The 18,987-nt window shown below is 36.1% G+C and overlaps 4 protein-coding genes and 2 non-coding genes across 7 annotated transcripts; 5 read left to right on the top strand and 1 right to left on the bottom strand.

The window, feature by feature from the left end:
* Positions 1–1,502: 1,502 nt before the first annotated feature.
* On the top strand, positions 1,503–4,542 carry LOC18050487. Its single transcript, XM_024191221.1, has 7 exons — positions 1,503–1,888; positions 2,107–2,183; positions 2,272–2,406; positions 2,921–2,975; positions 3,108–3,195; positions 3,903–4,001; positions 4,099–4,542. The coding sequence occupies exons 1-7, from the start codon at positions 1,578–1,580 to the stop codon at positions 4,240–4,242; spliced, it is 909 nt and encodes a 302-aa protein (XP_024046989.1). The 5' UTR covers positions 1,503–1,577; the 3' UTR covers positions 4,243–4,542.
* A 2,034-nt stretch (positions 4,543–6,576) lies between these two features.
* On the top strand, positions 6,577–7,737 carry LOC18050488 (putative receptor-like protein kinase At3g47110). Its single transcript, XM_024190182.1, has one exon. The coding sequence runs from the start codon at positions 6,577–6,579 to the stop codon at positions 7,735–7,737; it is 1,161 nt and encodes a 386-aa protein (XP_024045950.1).
* LOC112095426 (receptor kinase-like protein Xa21) lies at positions 7,600–9,887 on the top strand. The gene is made up of 3 exons (XM_024191358.1): positions 7,600–9,260; positions 9,364–9,765; positions 9,871–9,887. The coding sequence occupies exon 1, from the start codon at positions 7,767–7,769 to the stop codon at positions 9,231–9,233; it is 1,467 nt and encodes a 488-aa protein (XP_024047126.1). The 5' UTR covers positions 7,600–7,766; the 3' UTR covers positions 9,234–9,260; positions 9,364–9,765; positions 9,871–9,887.
* A 3,992-nt stretch (positions 9,888–13,879) lies between these two features.
* On the top strand, positions 13,880–13,968 carry LOC112101342. The gene has a single exon (XR_002907469.1). It is a non-coding gene; the product is annotated as a small nucleolar RNA R12 (small nucleolar RNA).
* A 66-nt stretch (positions 13,969–14,034) lies between these two features.
* LOC112101380 lies at positions 14,035–14,140 on the top strand. Its single transcript, XR_002907507.1, has one exon. It is a non-coding gene; the product is annotated as a small nucleolar RNA SNORD24 (small nucleolar RNA).
* Positions 14,141–14,478: 338 nt separating this feature from the next.
* On the bottom strand, positions 14,479–18,802 carry LOC18050489 (2-oxoisovalerate dehydrogenase subunit beta 1, mitochondrial). Of its 2 annotated transcripts, XM_006445500.2 has the most exons (13): positions 18,302–18,778; positions 17,713–17,824; positions 17,500–17,535; positions 17,323–17,382; positions 17,189–17,246; positions 16,970–17,067; positions 16,606–16,695; positions 16,439–16,507; positions 16,272–16,358; positions 15,870–15,965; positions 15,712–15,789; positions 14,869–14,955; positions 14,479–14,779 (listed from the first exon to the last, which is right to left on the bottom strand). In XM_006445500.2, exons 1-13 carry the CDS (start codon positions 18,475–18,477, stop codon positions 14,744–14,746), a joined length of 1,083 nt encoding a protein of 360 aa, XP_006445563.1. In that variant the 5' UTR covers positions 18,478–18,778; the 3' UTR covers positions 14,479–14,743. The 2 variants fall into 2 exon arrangements, with proteins under 2 accessions (XP_006445563.1, XP_024047024.1); XM_024191256.1 differs by lacking the exons at positions 15,712–15,789; positions 15,870–15,965 and having other exon boundaries at positions 18,302–18,802.
* Between the last annotated feature and the right edge of the window lie 185 nt (positions 18,803–18,987).

Genomic DNA, 18,987 nt, shown 5'->3' on the forward strand with positions numbered 1-18,987 from the left:
GTTTAGCTTCACCCTTTCTGCTTGTGAGATGGCTCTCATCCAAGCACCATATGGCAGCTCCTCTTTTGGCTGACCTTTATAATTGAGGCACTCTTTAAATTGATGACCGATATGGGCACAACAGAAACAGAAATCTGGTAATTTTTCGTATAGAACTGGCATCGGTATCCTTTCCCCCTCTTGTTGCAAATACACTACCTTTTTTAAAGGTTGTGTTATATTTACTGATATTCTGACCCTAGCGAATTGACCGAGGCATTCTCCTGCTTCATCTGCTTCAATGTCTTCTACTATGCCTATCCTTTCCCCCAGCATTTTTATGGTCTCTCTTACCATGCACATTATTGGGATATTGTGAATCTGGACCCAAAAGGATGTGTGTGTGAAGGATTGTTTTTTGATATCCCCTATGCCACTTGGTTCAGCCAGTACCAAGAGAGCCCTATCAAAGTGCCAAGGACCTCCTTTTAGAATTCTTCTTCTTTCTACCTCATTGGCAAATTTGAAAAGAAACACATTGTCCCCCATGCTCTCAGCTTTTACTTCTCTAACTGTCCTCCATGCCTGTTGCATTGCGGTTTTCAAACCCTCCCTGTTTACTCCTCTGGTCAGCATGATCTTTCCAATCAAACAGTTTGCAGCAATTTTTTCCCCCGTAGCCTTCATTCTTTCCACCAGCTTTACTGTGTCCTCCTCTTCTTCTTTTAAAACAATCGCTTGGCATTTTCTAATTAATTCCTCCGTATCCATTACTTCCTACGGGTAGCAACTTCTGCAGCTAAAACCCACTTCCTCGACAGACTTGAGATAAGAGAGATCTTTCGGAACTATTATCGGGAAACTTTTAAAGCAACAAAGAAAAATGGTTAAGAAAAGATTGTGTTAAAGCCAATAGAGAAAACCCGAATGAGGGGATAGAAACACCCAACTTGTGAGTGGCCAAAAAGCAAGCCATAATGGCTTCAAAAGACTTTCATTCTTGTACTCTTTTCAGAGAAAAAAGTACTGTAGAAGAAAGAGTTTTAATACAGTAAATGTTAAGGGACTTAGCTAAGAAGTTTTTAAATCATTTATTTTAATTCACTATCGAGTTTAAACCTCAGGAAGGATAAAAAAAAAATCATTAATAAAATTAATTTAGGCTTTGATCACTAGTCCTAAGATAGTTCATAATAATTTTTACAAGAATAAAAAATAAAAATAATAGAAGATATTTTTTCTTAAAATAAAAGAAAAGACCTCAATAAAAAAAATAACATATATTATTTTCTGTTAAAACAACTATACACATTATCCCCACTTTTTGAAAATACTATATATTACAACTCCCTTACTAAAAACCTCTCTACCAATAATTTTTTGTTTTAAGTTCGTTTAATTATTTAAGCTTACAAAAGTTTTTTTTTTTTTTTTTTGGTAATTTCATTTATAAAATTGTTATTGAAAATAACAAAAGGAACGGCGTCGTTTGTAGGTGGAAAGATATTTTATTTTCTCGAAAACAAAGAGAAAAATATAACGTTATCCAAGAAGTGTACAGAGCTAACGAAAAGATACGAAGCTCGAGAGCAAGTCCAATGGCCGTGGAGGCAACAAGTTCATTCCTAAGCTGTTCTTCGAAAACCCATTTCTTATTCAATCTCCGCGCTTCATCTTCACCTTCTTCTTGGAAAAAATTCACACAATCGGCGAACTTTGCAGCCAAGAACCGCCATGTCTGCAGAAATGAGAGGCCCAATGTCTCCTGCTCGGCAGCAGCATTTGCGGTGCAAGAAACGTTGGAGAAGACAAGAGAGTCTGTTATGGCTAGTAGTGCTAAAGAAATGATGCCCAAGATTGACAAAAGCGGCAGGTTCTGTAGCCCCAGAGCCGCTCGTGAGCTCGCTCTGTATGTACTTGTTCATTTTTAATGCTTCTAGTGCCGGTTGTTGATAAATATTTACTTTTTGGCCTTGAAATTTTCCCAAAATTGAAACTGTTGTTGGTAGGATTTCTTGTTTATGTCATTAGACATTTTGGAGTTCATAGTCTCGCTCTTTTGTTCAATTAAAAAAAAAAAAAGAAATCGAATTTTATGTTCTAATTTTGTTGAGGCTTAATGGGCAGGTTGGTAGTTTATGCTGCGTGTTTAGAAGGGTCTGATCCTATTCGGCTTTTTGAGAAGCGATTGAATTCTAGAAGAGGTAATGCATTCGGTATTCAAGCATTGCTTGATATGGGGTACCGCTGAATTTGTTCTGCTTTTGAGATACTTATTTATTATACATGCAGAACCTGGTTATGAGTTCGACAAGTCTTCATTGTTAGAGTATAATCATATGAGCTTTGGAGGCCCTCCTGTGACGACGGAAACAGTTGAAGAGGCAGATGAGCTTCTGCGAAGTGATGAGGAGGAGTCTGCAATTGGTAATAAAGCATTTCTGGAAAAATTTTATTCACTTCTTAGACATGCTGATGCTTTTCTCTCTGTTGAGTGGCACACTTTTTGAGTTAAAATTGTTGAAGCAAAAGTTAGTATATGTTCAGCTAATGTGACCATGCGAGCTTTTCTAACTATAGTAGCTAGACAAACTTGTGTACTCCTGAGGCATTGTTAGTGTTAGAAACTCCAGTGGAAGTTTAGTCATTGTATGCGACATAGAGGAATGGAGGGTGAAAGCATGATGCTTTAATGTGGTCAGAAGACCTGTATGGACTTTTTGTTTACTTTAGCTAGGTCATGAATGAATGACCAATTCATCATTTTGTGGGTTTCATCCACGTGTGAACTTGGTGAATTGATTCTTTTTCCGTCGTCTTCCTCGAATTTGCATACCAAAATGTTACCTGTAAAGCTGAAGCTGCTGTTTGCTTTAATTCTATTCTTCCTTTAGTAAGCCTAAATGCCTAATTCCAAGCTGCATTTTTGTATCACAAACAGAAGCAGAAGTCCTCTCAGCTCCTCCAAAGTTGGTATACAGCAAACTGCTTTTGCGGTAAATCCCTAATGATACATGATTTTTATTTTATCACTAAACTATTGGCTTTAATTAGTTCATTTATATGTGCTTTTGTGAATGAATGAGTGAGGTAATAGGTATGCGTCTAATTTTTTATGCTTCATGCAGTTTCACAAGGAAGCTTTTGGTCGCAGTTGTGGACAAGTGGGATGCTCATGTCCACATTATTGACAAAGTTGTACCACCTATTTGGAAGGTCTGGAAAATGGTTTTTATTATATGCATTGCTAAATTTCTTTTTGCTAGGATGATATTATTATCTCGCTAAACTTAGATAGTCCGTCTTATATTTCTAAACCAATTATAAACTTTTTTGTTCAATCTGTGGGAAATTCTTTTTTACATGATTTTATAAAAATTAAGAGAAGACACCTACAAAAATAGTCCTTTGCCATCAATTACTTGGAAAAAGATAATACCTTACTGATATCACAAGCAAAGTTATGTTAGTATACGTATGCTGGATGATGTCTTCTGTCCAAAATATATCAATTTAAAACATATGCCTTGCAACAGCAGATTGGACTGCTCTACTGCACTCTAATTGTTTCATATTTGCTTAACAAGAAAAGAGGAATAAATGACTGGACTAGGTTCAGATCCACATGTTACAGTGTGAGTATTGACGGCCATCTTTTCTGATTTATTCAATAGTTAACATTTCTAGCTAATGTGTTAGTTCAGAAAATGCAACATTACTGCAAATGTCCTTGTAATTGAGAATGGTATACATTTAGGCATATAAAAGATAAGGAAATTTTCATATGCATATTTGAGTTGAGGCCATTTGCCTGGATCAGTTATTCGGTTTGGTCCATATGTTGCCATTTTATCTCAAGCTTTTGTACGTTCACGCTTGGGGGAACACCAAGTATTTAACTCCTTTGGATTGATATACTTCAGGATCAACCAGCAGGAAGAATTTTGGAACTTAGCATTCTCCACTTAGCCATGTCTGAGATAACAGTTGTGGGAACGCGGCACCAGATTGTGATTAATGAGGCACGTCTCACTCTTCACTTTCTCTTTATTGTTTGCTTCTCTTCCTCTACAATCTGATTGCCATTATCTTTCTTAACTCATTGTCTTTTTCTTGAAGGCTGTTGATCTTGCAAAAAGATTTTGTGATGGAGCAGCACCACGTATAATCAACGGTTGTCTTCGAACCTTTGTGAGGAATCTTGAAGGAACTGCTAATATTGAGGCTTCCAAGGCTAGCAAGGAAGTTCCATCAGAAGTATGAACTGCGCACTTTTTCAATAACATTCTTTCTGTGCTGGGATTTTGTTACGAAACCCCCATGCTAAGCTGAAGAACCTCAATCTGAAAAGTGTGTTTTATCATCTGCTTCCGTGAAATCTTGGAAAGTTTTGGAGGCTTAGTAGTTGTTAGAAACAGATAAGTTCTGGGGAATATTAACGTCTCACAACAGACAATAGAGCTTAATATATATGTAAATGATTCTTATGTTGTAGTTATTGATCCTTTCTTGTACAACATTAACGTCCAATATCTCTTAATGAGATCATGAATTAAAATTTTATTCCTCATCTTTATTTTTACACCATTTCATTCCTAAAGCTGAGACCAATATTTTTTTTGCTTATGGCTTAAGGTGAGGTTTCGGCATATCTGTGTATTAAAAAATTTCTTGAAAAATAATTACAGTTCATATTAGTTGACCTATAGCTTATGAATATCTCCCAATTCCTTTAACTGAGGATATATCCTAAACTTATGCTGATAATTAAAGATAGTACTTTTTAATTCTTTATGTTTATTAATTTATCTATCACTGTATTTGATGTTCCAAATATATATATGTATAATTTACTAATCATGGATTCCAACTATGTTAGTGATTAAGTGCTGGGTAATTATTAGTCATCCTCAATGTCATATGGATCCGGTGACATACGACACTTGTAACTCTCCGAATTTCCACATGTGAAAGAAGGAAAAATTTCAAGACCAAGCACTGCCCGTCAGCTTCTTCAACAATTTAGGATCACTGTTGGTGGATGGAAAATTCTAATATTGTTCATTTGCCTGGAGAAATTGGACAATTAATATGTATCATTTTTGTTCTTGAACTTTTTTTTCTCCCTTATAATTAAAAATGAGTGATTATTTGGTATAACTTATCTAATGGTATAAGTGTTTATTTAATTTCATAAGTTTTAATTAAAATTTTTGTTGTTATTTGTTGTTTTTTTTTAGTAGTCTTTGAAGATTAAATAAGTTATTATCTCCAGTAGCAAAAGTTTAAATTTTAGGCTTTTGAAAGTAGATGTCAATTTTTTTTAAATATTAAAACCTCTAAAATATTATTTACTTATTTAACAATTTTATTTCATTTTTTTCATAATATAACTTTAAAAAAAATTTGTCTGTTAAAGTAGTTTTATAAATTTTAATAAAAGTTCTTATGGGCAACCAAATGACTAAATTTTTTTTAAGTAAAATCTTCTTGTTATAAAAACTCTACTAACAAAAATTCTTTTTAAATAAACTCTGTTTGAAAAGCTATATCAAGCAGAGCTAAGAGACTTTCATGATTGGTGAAATTTTTAGCTTTGTGGGATTGGCCAGTAGTGTTTTCTTCAACACTCAACAGGATTTCCATTATGGAGTGTTTGTGTGTCTTAAGTTTCATACTGATTGGATATTTCCTGGAAACAACTTGATGCATCTTTGTAAGATTGACTAAAGACAAAAGAGAAAATACCATACTCATCATCCCCCATCAATTGTTGGCTAGAAACAGCATAGATAGTTCATAAACATCGAAAACTTTGAATGAAGTCACTCCTGTCAATATCAAAGGGCCGAAGTTACAAGTCTATGATCGCCAATATGTTCACATTATCTGGTCACGTCATTTCCTGATCTCTTTATATGAGATAATCATCAGTCTTCCACCAATATGCGCGTTTTCTATACCGTTCGTTTTGTTGGGTCATGAGCCTCGATCACGTTTGAGTCAACGTCATTTTGTGAATTTTCATCTAGCAGAACACATAGCACACGTAGAATATGAGACACGGCTTAACAACTTGTATTCCATTGAATTTATAGCTGTGATTAAGCCACAAATGATGTCAAATGGAAAGCTCTAGTTGTGAAATGAAAGTTAGTAGTTGGTATTTGGTATATACGATTAAGCCACAACTGTGGGTAATTTTCAGACCATAGTTATAAGTGTTTACAAAACAGTTATTTGACAGAGACCCCAAATGGAGCCACAGTTTTATCTATCTAACATTGAGTTATAATTTTTGTGGAGATAAATAGTTGAAGTGGGATTTTCAGATTCTTGAGCGAAGGGTTGATTTCGGGGAAAGTCAACTCCAGCACGAGACCAAACTTTCTTTGCCTTCAGTTCAGACATGACTTGGGAAGCCGTGAAGCAAGTTATTTAAGCAAAGTCAATGAAGTCATTTTTAAGTCAGGACAAGTATTAGTGTAGTAGTGCCTTCGAAATTAGACCTCTGCACTTCGACAAGCTCTATATATAAAGGAATAAAAAAATATTAAAGGGCAAGCTCAGGAGATTGCTTCTCATTTAAGTACAAGAATGTGCCGCTCAACTTACTCCCCTTGCATTATTCTTTTATGCATCACGCTGATACAAGTCCCAAATTTTGCCACTTCCCTTTCAAATGCCTTTCAGGAGAGAGATCGTGTTGCATTGCAGGCTTTCAAGCTAATGATTACTCAATACCCTGAAGGAGTCCTGAACTCGTGGAATGATTCTCACCATTTCTGCGACTGGGAGGGTATTACTTGCAGTCCAAGGCATAGAAGAGTTACCGTCCTGGACCTGAAGTCAAAAGGCTTGATTGGCTCATTGTCTCCTCAGATTGGCAACCTCAGCTTCCTGAGGGAGATCCATCTTAGCAACAACACCATCCAAGGCAAAATCCCTGGTGAAATCGGGCGTCTGTTCAGGTTAGAAGCTCTGTATCTGTCCCATAACTCCCTCGTAGGAGAAATTCCAGGCAACTTATCTTACTGTTCCAGGCTCATAGGCTTATATTTAGGACGCAACAAGCTAGAAGGAAGTATTCCTTCAGAATTTGTCTCTCTATACAATCTTAAAGAGCTAGCTATACAGGAAAACAATTTGACAGGAGGCATCCCACATTTTCTTGGGAACATTACCTCCCTGGAAGCTATATCTCTAGCTTACAATTCCCTTGGGGGAAATATTCCAAGTTCATTGGGTCAATTGAAAGAGTTAAAGTCTCTTGGACTCGGCGGTACAATCCCTCCCTCCATTTACAATCTTTCCTTGCTTGCTAATTTTTCTGTTCCTGAGAATCGACTTCATGGAAGTCTTCCGCCAAGTTTAGGTCTTACTCTTTCTAATCTCCAACTCTTCCAAATCTCAAACAACTTCTTCAGTGGATCCTTTCCATTAGCTTTTTCCAATGCTTCAAATCTACAATCTCTTGAAATTTTGGGTAATAATTTTTTTGGAAAACTTTCAGTTAATTTTGGAGACATGAAAAGTCTTGCATACCTAAATGTAGCCATAAATAATTTAGGAAGTGGGGAAAGTGATGAGATGAGTTTTATACATTCTTTGGCCAACTGTAGCAATTTGTCCTTTCTAAATTTAGTTGCAAATCAATTTAAAGGAGCATTGCCTCATTCTATAGGTAACCTGTCTAGTCAACTTGATCGCTTGTTCATTGGTGGTAATCAGTTTCTGGAAGCATACCTTCGGAAATAGGTAAACTCGTTAGCTTATATTTAATAGAGATGGATCATAACCAATTTGAAGGAAAAATTCCCGAGGAAATGAGTCGCCTTCAGAACTTACAATTTCTGAATATGAGGCACAACCAACTCTCAGGGGAAATTCCTTCTTCTTTTGGTAACTTGTCATCACTAGTTAAACTTATACTGGGCAATAACAATTTGTCAGGAGTCATCCCTTCTAGTCTAGGAAATTTAAAACAATTGGCACTATTGCACCTGTTCCAAAATGACCTCAGTGGGGCTATCCCAGAAGAAATTTTCAATATATCTCATATGTCAGATTCACTGAATTTTGCCCGAAACCATTTGGTTGGATCCATACCTCCAAAGATTGGTAATCTGAAAGTTCTAAGGATGTTTGTTGTGTCTAGCAATAACTTGTCTGGTGAAATTCCAAGCGAAATTGGTTCTTGTTTTTATCTTCAAGAGATTTATATGGCAGAAAATTTCTTTCGCGGATCCATTCCTTCGTCCCTGGTTTCTTTGAAAGATCTGCGAGAGATTGATCTTTCTCAGAATAATTTGTCAGGGAAAATTCCAATATCCCTCGAACGTCTTCCTTTGGAGTACCTAAACTTATCCTTCAATGATTTAGAAGGCCAAGTACCAACGAAAGGAATTTTTGCAAATGCTAGTGCTATATCAGTTTCTGGTAATAGCAATAGACTTTGTGGGGGCATACCTGAATTGCAACTGCCCAAATGCCCCAAGAACAATTCAAGGAATCATAAGGTCTATCGAGGGGTACTGAAAGTAATCATCTCAACTTGTAGTGTCTTTTCAGGATTACTCCTGGGGTCATTTTTCATTTTCTACTGGCTGAGAAGGAGGGGAGGATCAGGCAAAGAACCTTCAGAGCCCATACTGAGAAGAGCACTACGGAAAGTGTCTTACGAAAGTCTCCTGAAAGCAACTGATGGGTTTTCTTCGACACACTTGATTGGTATTGGCAGCTTTGGCTCTGTGTACAAAGGAACATTCGATCGAGATGGAACTATTGTTGCAATCAAAGTGCTTAACCTTCAACTACAAGGAGCTTCGAAGAGTTTCGCGGCTGAGTGCAGAGCCCTGAGAAATATCCGTCACAGGAATCTTGTCAGGGTCATAACTTCATGCTCAAGTATTGATTTTCAAGGTAACGACTTCAAAGCTCTTGTTTACCAGTACATGCCAAATGGGAGTCTCGAAAACTGGTTGCATCCAGATGCGATTCCGCAAACAGATGAAGAAAATGACGAGATTCGAAATCTTACCCTTCTTGAGAGAATAAGCATTGCAATCGATGTGGCATCTGCAGTAGACTATCTTCATCACCACTGCCAAGAACCAACAATCCATTGTGATCTAAAGCCAAGCAATATCCTTCTCGACAATAACTTGACTGCTCATGTTGGTGATTTCGGGCTGGCAAGATTACGTCAAGAAGTCCCAAATAATCAGAGCAGCTCTGTTGGAGACTTGGAGTAAGAGGAACAATTGGCTATGCAGCCCCAGGTGATTGCTTTCAAATCCATTGAGTTGCTTTTTCACATTTACAACTCTTAATTTCTTCTTTAAAAATACTATAGTGCTTGATGTAATTTTTTTTGAATGGCAGAGTATGGCCTAGGAAGTGAGGTGACAGCAAAAGGAGATGTTTACAGTTATGGGATACTGTTGCTAGAAATGGTGACAGGAAAAAAACCCACAGACATTATGTTTGAAGGAGACTTGAATCTTCACAATTTTGCTAGAATGGCCTTGCCCGATCATGTGATGGATATTGTAGATTTAACACTTATAAATGATGATGGAGATTTAGATACCTCAAGTAACCAGAGGCTGCAGCAAGCAAGACTCAACTGTAAAATAGAGTGTCTCAGTTCTATGGTTAAGATTGGAGTTGCATGTTCAGTGGCATCGCCGCAAGATCGGATGAACACAACCAATGTTGTACACGAGTTACAATCAGTCAAGAACATTCTTCTTGAACATGAAACTATGTTCAACAGGCAAAGAGGTAATTATTTTATACATCCATACTTTCTTGTAGTATCATTTTATACGATGATGTGAAGAAAGGTTCATTATTACTATAATTCCTTTGTTTTTATATTTTTAATAGTCACAGGGTAACAGAAGTCAAAGCTTCAGAGATCATAAGAAAGTAAAATTTGATAGGAAAGGAACGCGATCACGCGAGAATGAGCTGCTGTTAGTTTCTGGGTTCAGTTGCATGTATTCAATCCGTTTCCAATAAAACATTGATTTTGAGATTTTTATATAGAGGTTTGATTTTCTTCTTTTTTTTTTTTTTAATTTTGGTTATTTTGACGAGCACATATTTTATTTGTATTAACAGAGCGAATACTCTGTGTACTAACCTGTATCTAGAGGTTCTCCATAGCAGCAATACTTGAATATGAATCTTAATATTATAAGTAAACTTGGATCACCACATGACATCAACTTTTGCGAAAACTATTGGAAAATAAAATTTGCTAGGGATTGAGAAACAACGACAATCCCATTTCCATTAATGATCATAAATTAACTTTATTCATGTTAAATTGATTAGAGCACCAACGTACGTACACCATCAACACATACAATGACAATGATGCTCACTCTTGACTGGCTTGCAAATGCAGCCCTTGCACTCGGTGGTACAATACTTCCAGCATTTACCTGTATTGGGTTGATCGTCCTTGCCCTTAACACAGTTTCCAAGTTGAGGATGGTTTCTGCAACATTTTGAAGCGCTCACCTCATTGCAATCTGAAAAAATATATATATATGAACTTAGATCAATAATATTAAAAAGGTTTCTAAAATGAAGCAAATCTTTGAGATATTATGTGAAAATTAGAGCAAAAATTTTCATGTACTGAAACAAGAGAATAACTATATATGAAATTTGTGTATGTGTATTTAGCCATTAGTTCATGAATCCAATTAATAAATATCACTTTGTGCATATTATTTAACACATGTACAATTGAATTAAAATTAGAAAAAAAAAACTTATTACCAAAAAGCTAATAAATTATAACTCTACCCAAAGACTAAACTTTAAGCACAAGTAACAATAGAAATAAAACTAAAAACTAAACGTACTGATGATGGTCAGCAAAAGGACTGCCAAAATAATGAAAGAGAAAACTTTAGTTTGAGATTGAGCCATGTCTCCGATCTTATGAATGAACTAGTTGCATAAAAGATTGTTCAAAGTTTTTGTGTGATTTGATAAACTCCCATGGTCGTACACCATTTATAGTGACTTCCGTGACTTACAGTGAGCAGATTTCAGTAGCTCGTAAGGAGAAGATTTAATGCAGCAATGTAAAAATAAGAAGGTATTGATTAATCGCCTAAACATATACCACTAAAATCTTTGTATTTACCTTAAAAAACACATTAATTCCCGTTTTGCTTTTAATGCTTCCACACTGATTTAATTTCCTATTTCGTGTATGGAAACTTCCAACTGTGCATTTGATTCCAACGTTTTGGTCTTTGTTGTTTCTTACATTCACAGAATATTTACAATAAATCTAAGTTTATTCTTACCCTTTTGAATAGATATACTAATTAATTAGGAAATTCACAGTTTTTATTAAAAACTAAATTTGGCAGGTAATAAATAAGTTAAATATTGCAAATTTTCTGCAGTATATATATATTATGAGGGCGGATTAAGAGCCCTCTAAAATTACACTTAATTTTACACTAATTTTAAGCTTTTGAATTTAAAATATATCAACCGTGAAGATTTAATAAATTAAATGGCATTACTCTTTTTACATTTTATCATTAATGCACACTTTCTCTCTCCTCCCATCCATCTTTTTCCCCAATGCTTTCTCCCTTCTCATCCATCTTAATAAAAATTTAGGAGGAGTTTATAAAGTTTTTTTTTTTTTTTTTATGGATAAACAAAGGAAATTTGAAAATCCTCCGGTTTCCTTTGTTAAGTTTATTCTTGTTGGAACTCTTCAACTGGCAAAATCCTAAAGACATACACCCGCCATACCAATTCAAAGTACTGCATATCATCCACCTTCTCCGTGACAAATGGGAAGTATATTGTTAGTGGCTCTGAGGATAGTTGTGTGTACTTATGGGAAGTTCATGCCCGAAAAGTAGTTCAGAAAATGGAAGGTCACACAGATCCTGTCATATCAGTGGCATCTCACCCCATGAAGAACATTATCGCATCTGGTGCACTTGACAATGATAGGACCGTGAAGATTTGGACTTAGGAACAGGAATGAATTGCTTCTCAGTTAAGAATTCTCTTGACATTATTGCATCCATCACACTATTGAAGAGCTGAGTTTCTCCTCTGTACTTACTTCTCAGCGCTATCTTTAGCTGAAATACATTCTTATATTGTAGCTTAATTCGGCAACTACCCTTTTCGGTCATGTACCTATGAACTTCCGTTCTTTGACATCATATGGACACATATGCCCATTATTTATATTTATGTAATCTTTCGGCAAATGGAAATTGGTAATATCGATGATGGGAAGCCAATTAAAAAAAAAAAAAATCCTCGGGGAAGAATATGGATGAGAGGAGAGAGAAAGTGTGCATTAATGATAAAAAATAAAAAGAGTAATGTCATTTAATCTATTAAATCCTCACCGTTGATATGTTTTAAATTCAAAAACTTAAAATTAACGTCAAATTAAGTATAATTTTAAAGGGCTCTTGATCCGCCCCTATAGGCATATATATATATGGATCTCGCATCCACACACAACAACAGTTCTCATGATGGAACCCGTAACTATTGTTGTGTGTGGCGTACGTTATGTTAAACGTAACGTAGCACCAGCCTATATATATATGAATGCAAGGAGAAAATTGGAGATAGTTTTGTTTGTTTTGTAGACACATTGGGTTTCAATTTCATGTAATATTAAAATCCATTGATAAGAATTACATATGAAGGCATAAAGATTTTATTATAAAAGAATGTGCAACTGTTTGCCGATTGAGGTTCAAAATTTTAGCACACAATTGCGTATAGAATGAAACTGTGTACGAGCACTTACTTCCTCAGTTCCTCTAATTGAAATTGACACCAGGCTGCTGCATCAGCACAAAACTTGTGATCATGCATGCGTTAGTTTCACTTTTACTTGCCATTAAAATTCTGCTCTTCAATTCTTCTAATATATGCTTCTATAAATTGATTACCAGTGACTGAAAGTTGATTTGGAAAATGTTGTAATTCCAAAACCACGTAAAGCAAAGCAAGCTTGGTGCTTTACATTTTTCTTGAGAAATTCAACTAGAAAAGAAAGAACAAATTAGAAACAACTAATGGATAATATAAGAAAACAACTTGTGAAAATTAAACCATCTATTGTTTAACATTCAAAGTGCAGCAATAACTATCCTTAATTACTAGTTCTCAATTGTTTAAGGGCACTCGTTCTTCGATCGCACAGGAAGCAACCAAATGGACTCGACTTGATATTTTTAATACTAAAATAAAATTGTCTAATATCACCCGCGTTAAAAGCTCGACTTGTTTGGTAAATTAAAATTATAAGATGAACAAGGCATAATCGCGGTCCTATTAGTATAGATAAAAGTTTGAAGCCCAATGGAGGCGAAATGGCCCATGATACGATGATGGACGGTTCAGATCTTTCTGATTATGCGGATAAACCCTAGCGTTTCTCCTTCCTTTCTATATAAATATATCAAGTTACCTCTCCCTTTCCTCCTCATCAAATCGAATGAATCGAATTCATTCCAAGAATCCGCTGCTTGCCCATCAAAGTTTTCATCTAAAATTTCATTCTCTTTTTTCTCAAGTTTAAATGGATTTATAAATAAAAGAAAATGGGTGGCCGGCCTAATATTGCAATTCTTTGATACAGAGTAAAATGAATCAAGGAATCTATCGTTAGGCCAAAGCGAAGAACCGTATACATACTCAAAACTCGTGTATGTATACTCTACCTTCAGCTCCGTTTTTCTCTTATTTAGAAACATTTTGCGGTGACAAGGTAGATACAGTCCAATTCATTATTCGTAGCTTTTTTGGCATCTCCCTTCTCAATTTTTTTTTTATTTTTAATTTTAATAAGCTCGGTTTGGTATCGGCATGGAGGTGGATGGATGATGAAATAAATCAGACGGATTCCCAATGATTTTGTTTTAATCAAAATATGATATTAACAACCAGCTACTTCTGACTCCACTCCATGGCATGATTTATTTTTTTAAAAAAAAATTTCTTTTTTTTTTCTTTATTTGGGATTGATTTGGCCGGTGATGTAATAACAAATATTTGCTACTCTTGATTGGGGGATTTGTTTTTCAAACTAATTCTTCACTGATGATTATTCACATCCACCAAGATCTCTGAGGCCATAACATTTTAATTTATTAATGCGGAGATTAAAGATTTGCTTTACAAAAGTATATATATATATTTTTTTTATCTTTTCTCGTTTTTGGAAATAAGAAGCACTTTTATCTTTTTGCTATGCTGCAGATAAAAAAAATTTACTGTAAATGATGTTTAATTATTTCCATCCGAACTTCCCCTTTAATCTGGACTCAGGTTTTTAAGACTATACATTGGTAGCAGGCAATTCGCATTGGAAACTCTTAAGAGGCAATCCCATAATTTTGTAATTTACACTGTTGGGTGCTATTGATGATATGTTGTTAATAATTAATTAACAGTCAACCATGTACAAAGTTAAAAACTGAAACAAAGAGTGGACTTCATTGATGAGAATGGCATTTGCACTTGTCATATCAAACATGCAGAATGTAAGTGAGCATGCTCAGTCCAATAACATTACCACCAGTTTACAAACAATTAGCAACTCCGGAGAGTATACAACTTTCTTATTGTTTGTTTGTATTGGAACATTGGTACCTCCCCTCCTGCAAAACTATTGCAGGGATTTCACTCATCTCTGGACCTGTGTATCCGCAGTTGTGCAGTAGAGATGGTTACCCTCTTAGTAATTTACAGTTGATTTGATTGCATCTAATATCTGCATCCAAATTCTCGTTAGCTACCGTGAGCTGTAAGATTCATGCAACAATGCTGAGCAGGAACTTTGAAGGATTCAAGACAACTTGCCTTATTCTTGGTGGGCATGTAGAATGGTTCGAAAACGAGAGGGAAGGGAGTGTCCAGACCACAAACTCGAGCCACTGGAGCTTCTAACTGCAATGCATCGTACCTCTTGAATTATTTATTAATTTATATGATAGACAAGGAAGATACTGATGCATTTCTAGAACTAAGCCGTATGTACTTTTTTTTGTGAAAGAAAATAACATCATTATTTCAGATAAACTTAATGCTAGCCAAGTGAGACATCTACTTCTCAACTAATACCAAGATCCCAACTTTTGCATGAGTTTACCATGCAGAAATCAGCTGTGTAATTTGACTCGCATAGCATCTTCACAGTAGTTATTCAACAGTTGTACAATCCAGAGAATTGATTTCAGCGCATATCAACCTGGAACGCCAAGAAAAAGCTATGCACACAACTACTCTAGAGTGCCACCAAGAATGACTAATTTTCTACTCAAACGTGTTATCCAACAGTTACCTAGCAGTGCAATGTCAAAGACCAACTCCTTATATTGCTCAAAATTTATGAGCTAAGAGCATGAAAGTCATATTTTACATGCAAGAAAAGCATTCCGGTTTGCCCCTAGTAGCTAGTACATTAATTAACTATACAAGAGTACACAAGCCATGTTGATAGGTGCCTTGTCTCATCAGAATTGTTTAACTGTGACACGTAATCTGCCATCCAACCAGTGATTTGTCATACTTAAAACAATTTATCAGCCTACAACGTTTATTCTAACTATTACTGAAGATTAGCACCAAAATCAACAAAAATAAGCTCGGGTTACTAAATACAGAAAGAAACAAGGAAAAAAAGGATCTGAAGAAAGAGATTACTCTTAAGAAACAACGTTCAAGGATAGATGCAGAAATTTCAGCACCAAAACCTCCAGTAACCGGAGCTTCGTGGCTAATCTGCAGAGTGCCAAAAAAACTCATCACTGACACCAGTCAATTATATCAAGAAGCATTTTTTGTGAAATTTTTATCCTTACAAGAAGTCGTCCGGTTTTCCTGACAGAGGCCTCTACTGTTTCCTTATCCCATGGTATTAGTGTCTTCAGGTCTATCAGTTCACAAGAAATTCCTTCCTGGAAAAACCTCGAGGCTCAAATAACTAATGAGAACCAAAATCCTTAAGATAGCAAAAAGCATTTCCTTGTGCTAGGAATAACATTACATCAAACGTTGTTGCATTATGATTCTGGAAATACTTGATAGGGGGATATGTTATGGAGGTTGGAGATTGATTAGAATTACACCACAGAATTACCTAGACCTGATGGATGTGCTACCATATAATATTTCTGCACCACTGCATATGGTCTAAGAAGTTTGCTATAGTTTGTATCACACTAAAAAAAAACATTTTCGAGCAATGAGAAAGAATCACATACCTTTTCAGCATCTAAACAGGCCTGCTCCATGATAGAGAGTTGTGCTCCCCAGCCAACAAGTGTTATGTCACTGCCTTCTCGAATCACCTAATTATTGCAATTTGCATTTCTTCAGATTCCAAATTCTCTATCGAAGATAATTATTTATTGATGAATAAGTTGCATACCTCTGCCTCTGATAAAGGCAACATATAATCATCCTCAGGAACCTCTTCTACAGACAAACGGTAAAGCCACTGGATATCCAAGACATTTACATGATATCAATAACAAAAATCATCAGTTGATAAATGGGTACAAAAAGAATCACCAAACTTGAGTTGAAGTACAGTACCTTTGGCTCAAAAAAGACAACAGGGTTCGGATCACGAATGCATGACAGCAATAATCCTTTTGCTTGTCGTGGGCTTCGAGGGATGACCACCTAGAAAATTCACTGATTAAGTATTGGAAGCAATGCAAAACATCAAACAATTTTAGAAGGGAAGTGCTAAACTTCAGCTCCCTTGCAAAAGGATTAGGACCAATTGAAAGATTTTCTATAATCTCAAAGGTACAACAAAATAGTCTCTTTGGACTCCTCATGACCTGCAGTTAGCATACGGAGCATTGCCCCACAGGGAGAAGGATGCTAACCACAGGAGAGAAGAGAAATAAATAAATTAAAGTCATATTAACTCAAGGAGAAGAAAATATACTTTGAGACCAGGAACGTGACAAAAGAAAGCTTCAGGAGATTGCGAGTGATAGTGTCCACCATGGCCCACAGCTCCGTAAGGGGCTCTTACTGTTAATCCTGGGGAATCACATGAAGGCCCTTCAAGGACAAAACAAGAGCAGAGAGAAGGGGAGGAAGAAAAACTAAAAAAGAAAGAACCAGAGGGGAGCATTGGACAATAAACGGAGCAACATATTACCTCCACAATTAAATTGATTTCCACTCCTGTATCTGAACTTAGCAGCTTCATTGACAATCTACCAAGAAGATTATATCAACTAAAGGTGAATTATGAAGCCACAAGAGATGCTAGTTTCTGGATGAGAGCTATACCTGATCAAAAGCTGGAAAAATATAATCTGCAAATTGAATTTCAGCTATAGCTCGATTTCCCTATCACACATGAAATGAAAGCAAGGGATATGTACATCATATTAGAGGTTCCTGAGGAACTATGCTGAGAATGACTTCCCAGCTTGTGCATTTTAAACATAAGTCTCTGAAACAAACCATAGCTGCCAGACCAATGGCAAACCCAACGATGCCCTGCATACAAAAAAGATAATATGAACCTATCAAATATGCATAGCACAGAAGAGTCCAATATTAGTGCGTGGAAAGAGAGTGAGACTCTCTATTTGACTCAATACGTAGGAGTATGAACTATGACACCAAAAATGGAGATTATATATGAACTATGACCAAGAACAGAGTCTGGAATACCTGTTCACAAAGAGGGGTATTGAATACCCGACTTTTACCAAATCGATCAGCTAATCCTGTCGTGCATCGGAAGACTCCACCAAAGCCCACATCTTCTCCAAACACATAAGCACTGCGACAAGATATAACCATCCATGAGAAGACTCACCGTCACAGAACTTGCGAAAGTACAAAGAGGCTCTAACGATGTAAAATAGAAAAGAAGACTACATATTTCACAGGATTTGAGAAAATTTGAGCTGAAAAGATTAACAACAAATTCATCGAAATGAAAACGCATGCGAGACTGCTAAGCCAGGCAATCGACAGCTAATCCTACACCAATCCATGGTAATGCCTTCATGTATCATCCTCTCCAAGTTTCCATTTTTCTTCAACGAACTGAATAGTCAATGAAAATAATACTAACCCAAATCCAAAATCTCAAATCACTGATCAGATATACAAATATGAAGACAATTCATTAAGGCCTACAAATCCAAACCAAGCTCAAAAGACAACTAAAACTCCACAAAGATTGAAAGTATACAAGAATAAAAAATAAAAAATAAAAACACAAAAACCAAGCCGGGTATCTTAAAAAACAAACCGTGGATCAGTTTCCAAAGCAATATGAAGAGCCTGGTTGATGGCAGAGTACAAATTCAAAGACTTGCCACTGCCAACACCCCCATCGTGTTGTTGAATTAGCTGCTTGTTCGCACAAGCAGTTGAAAGATTTCTCCGTGAAAGGGAACCCACAAATCTTCTCAAACCAGAAGCCATATTGTGAAATCTCCGCCAAGATTTTTGGTTGTGGAGTTTGCAAATATTGAATTCATGTGCGTTTGTCTGCGTTGAAATGTTTTTAGTTCGGATTTGAGGGGAGTTGAGAATAAGCCAGCTCAAGTATTACGTGGATAGAGCTCTATAGTTTGGAGCCGGGGGTGTACTAGCTGCTGAGTTGTATTCTGTGCACGTGGCAGTCTAATCACTACATGATAGATCTATTGGTTAGTGAATATGTGCACTTTTATATGTAATGTTACGCAAATAGTGTTGCTGCTTTGCCTTTTGGGATTTTATTTTATGTTTAATATCAAGTCCTATGCTAAGGTTAGATGTATCAGGCTACAGTGTAACTGTGTTATCGTGCCACAGTTGCATCCAGCCGTTGGATGTACTTGAATTGGTGTGGTCTACTGACATCCAACGGCTGAATGCAACTGTGACACGGTACCACAGTTGCACCACAGGTTTTCCCATATTAGATGCCTCTAAGCAAAAGGTCAAGTA

Source organism: Citrus clementina, unplaced genomic scaffold (genome assembly GCF_000493195.1).
Source record: "Citrus clementina cultivar Clemenules unplaced genomic scaffold, Citrus_clementina_v1.0 scaffold_2, whole genome shotgun sequence".
NCBI lineage: Eukaryota > Viridiplantae > Streptophyta > Magnoliopsida > Sapindales > Rutaceae > Citrus > Citrus x clementina.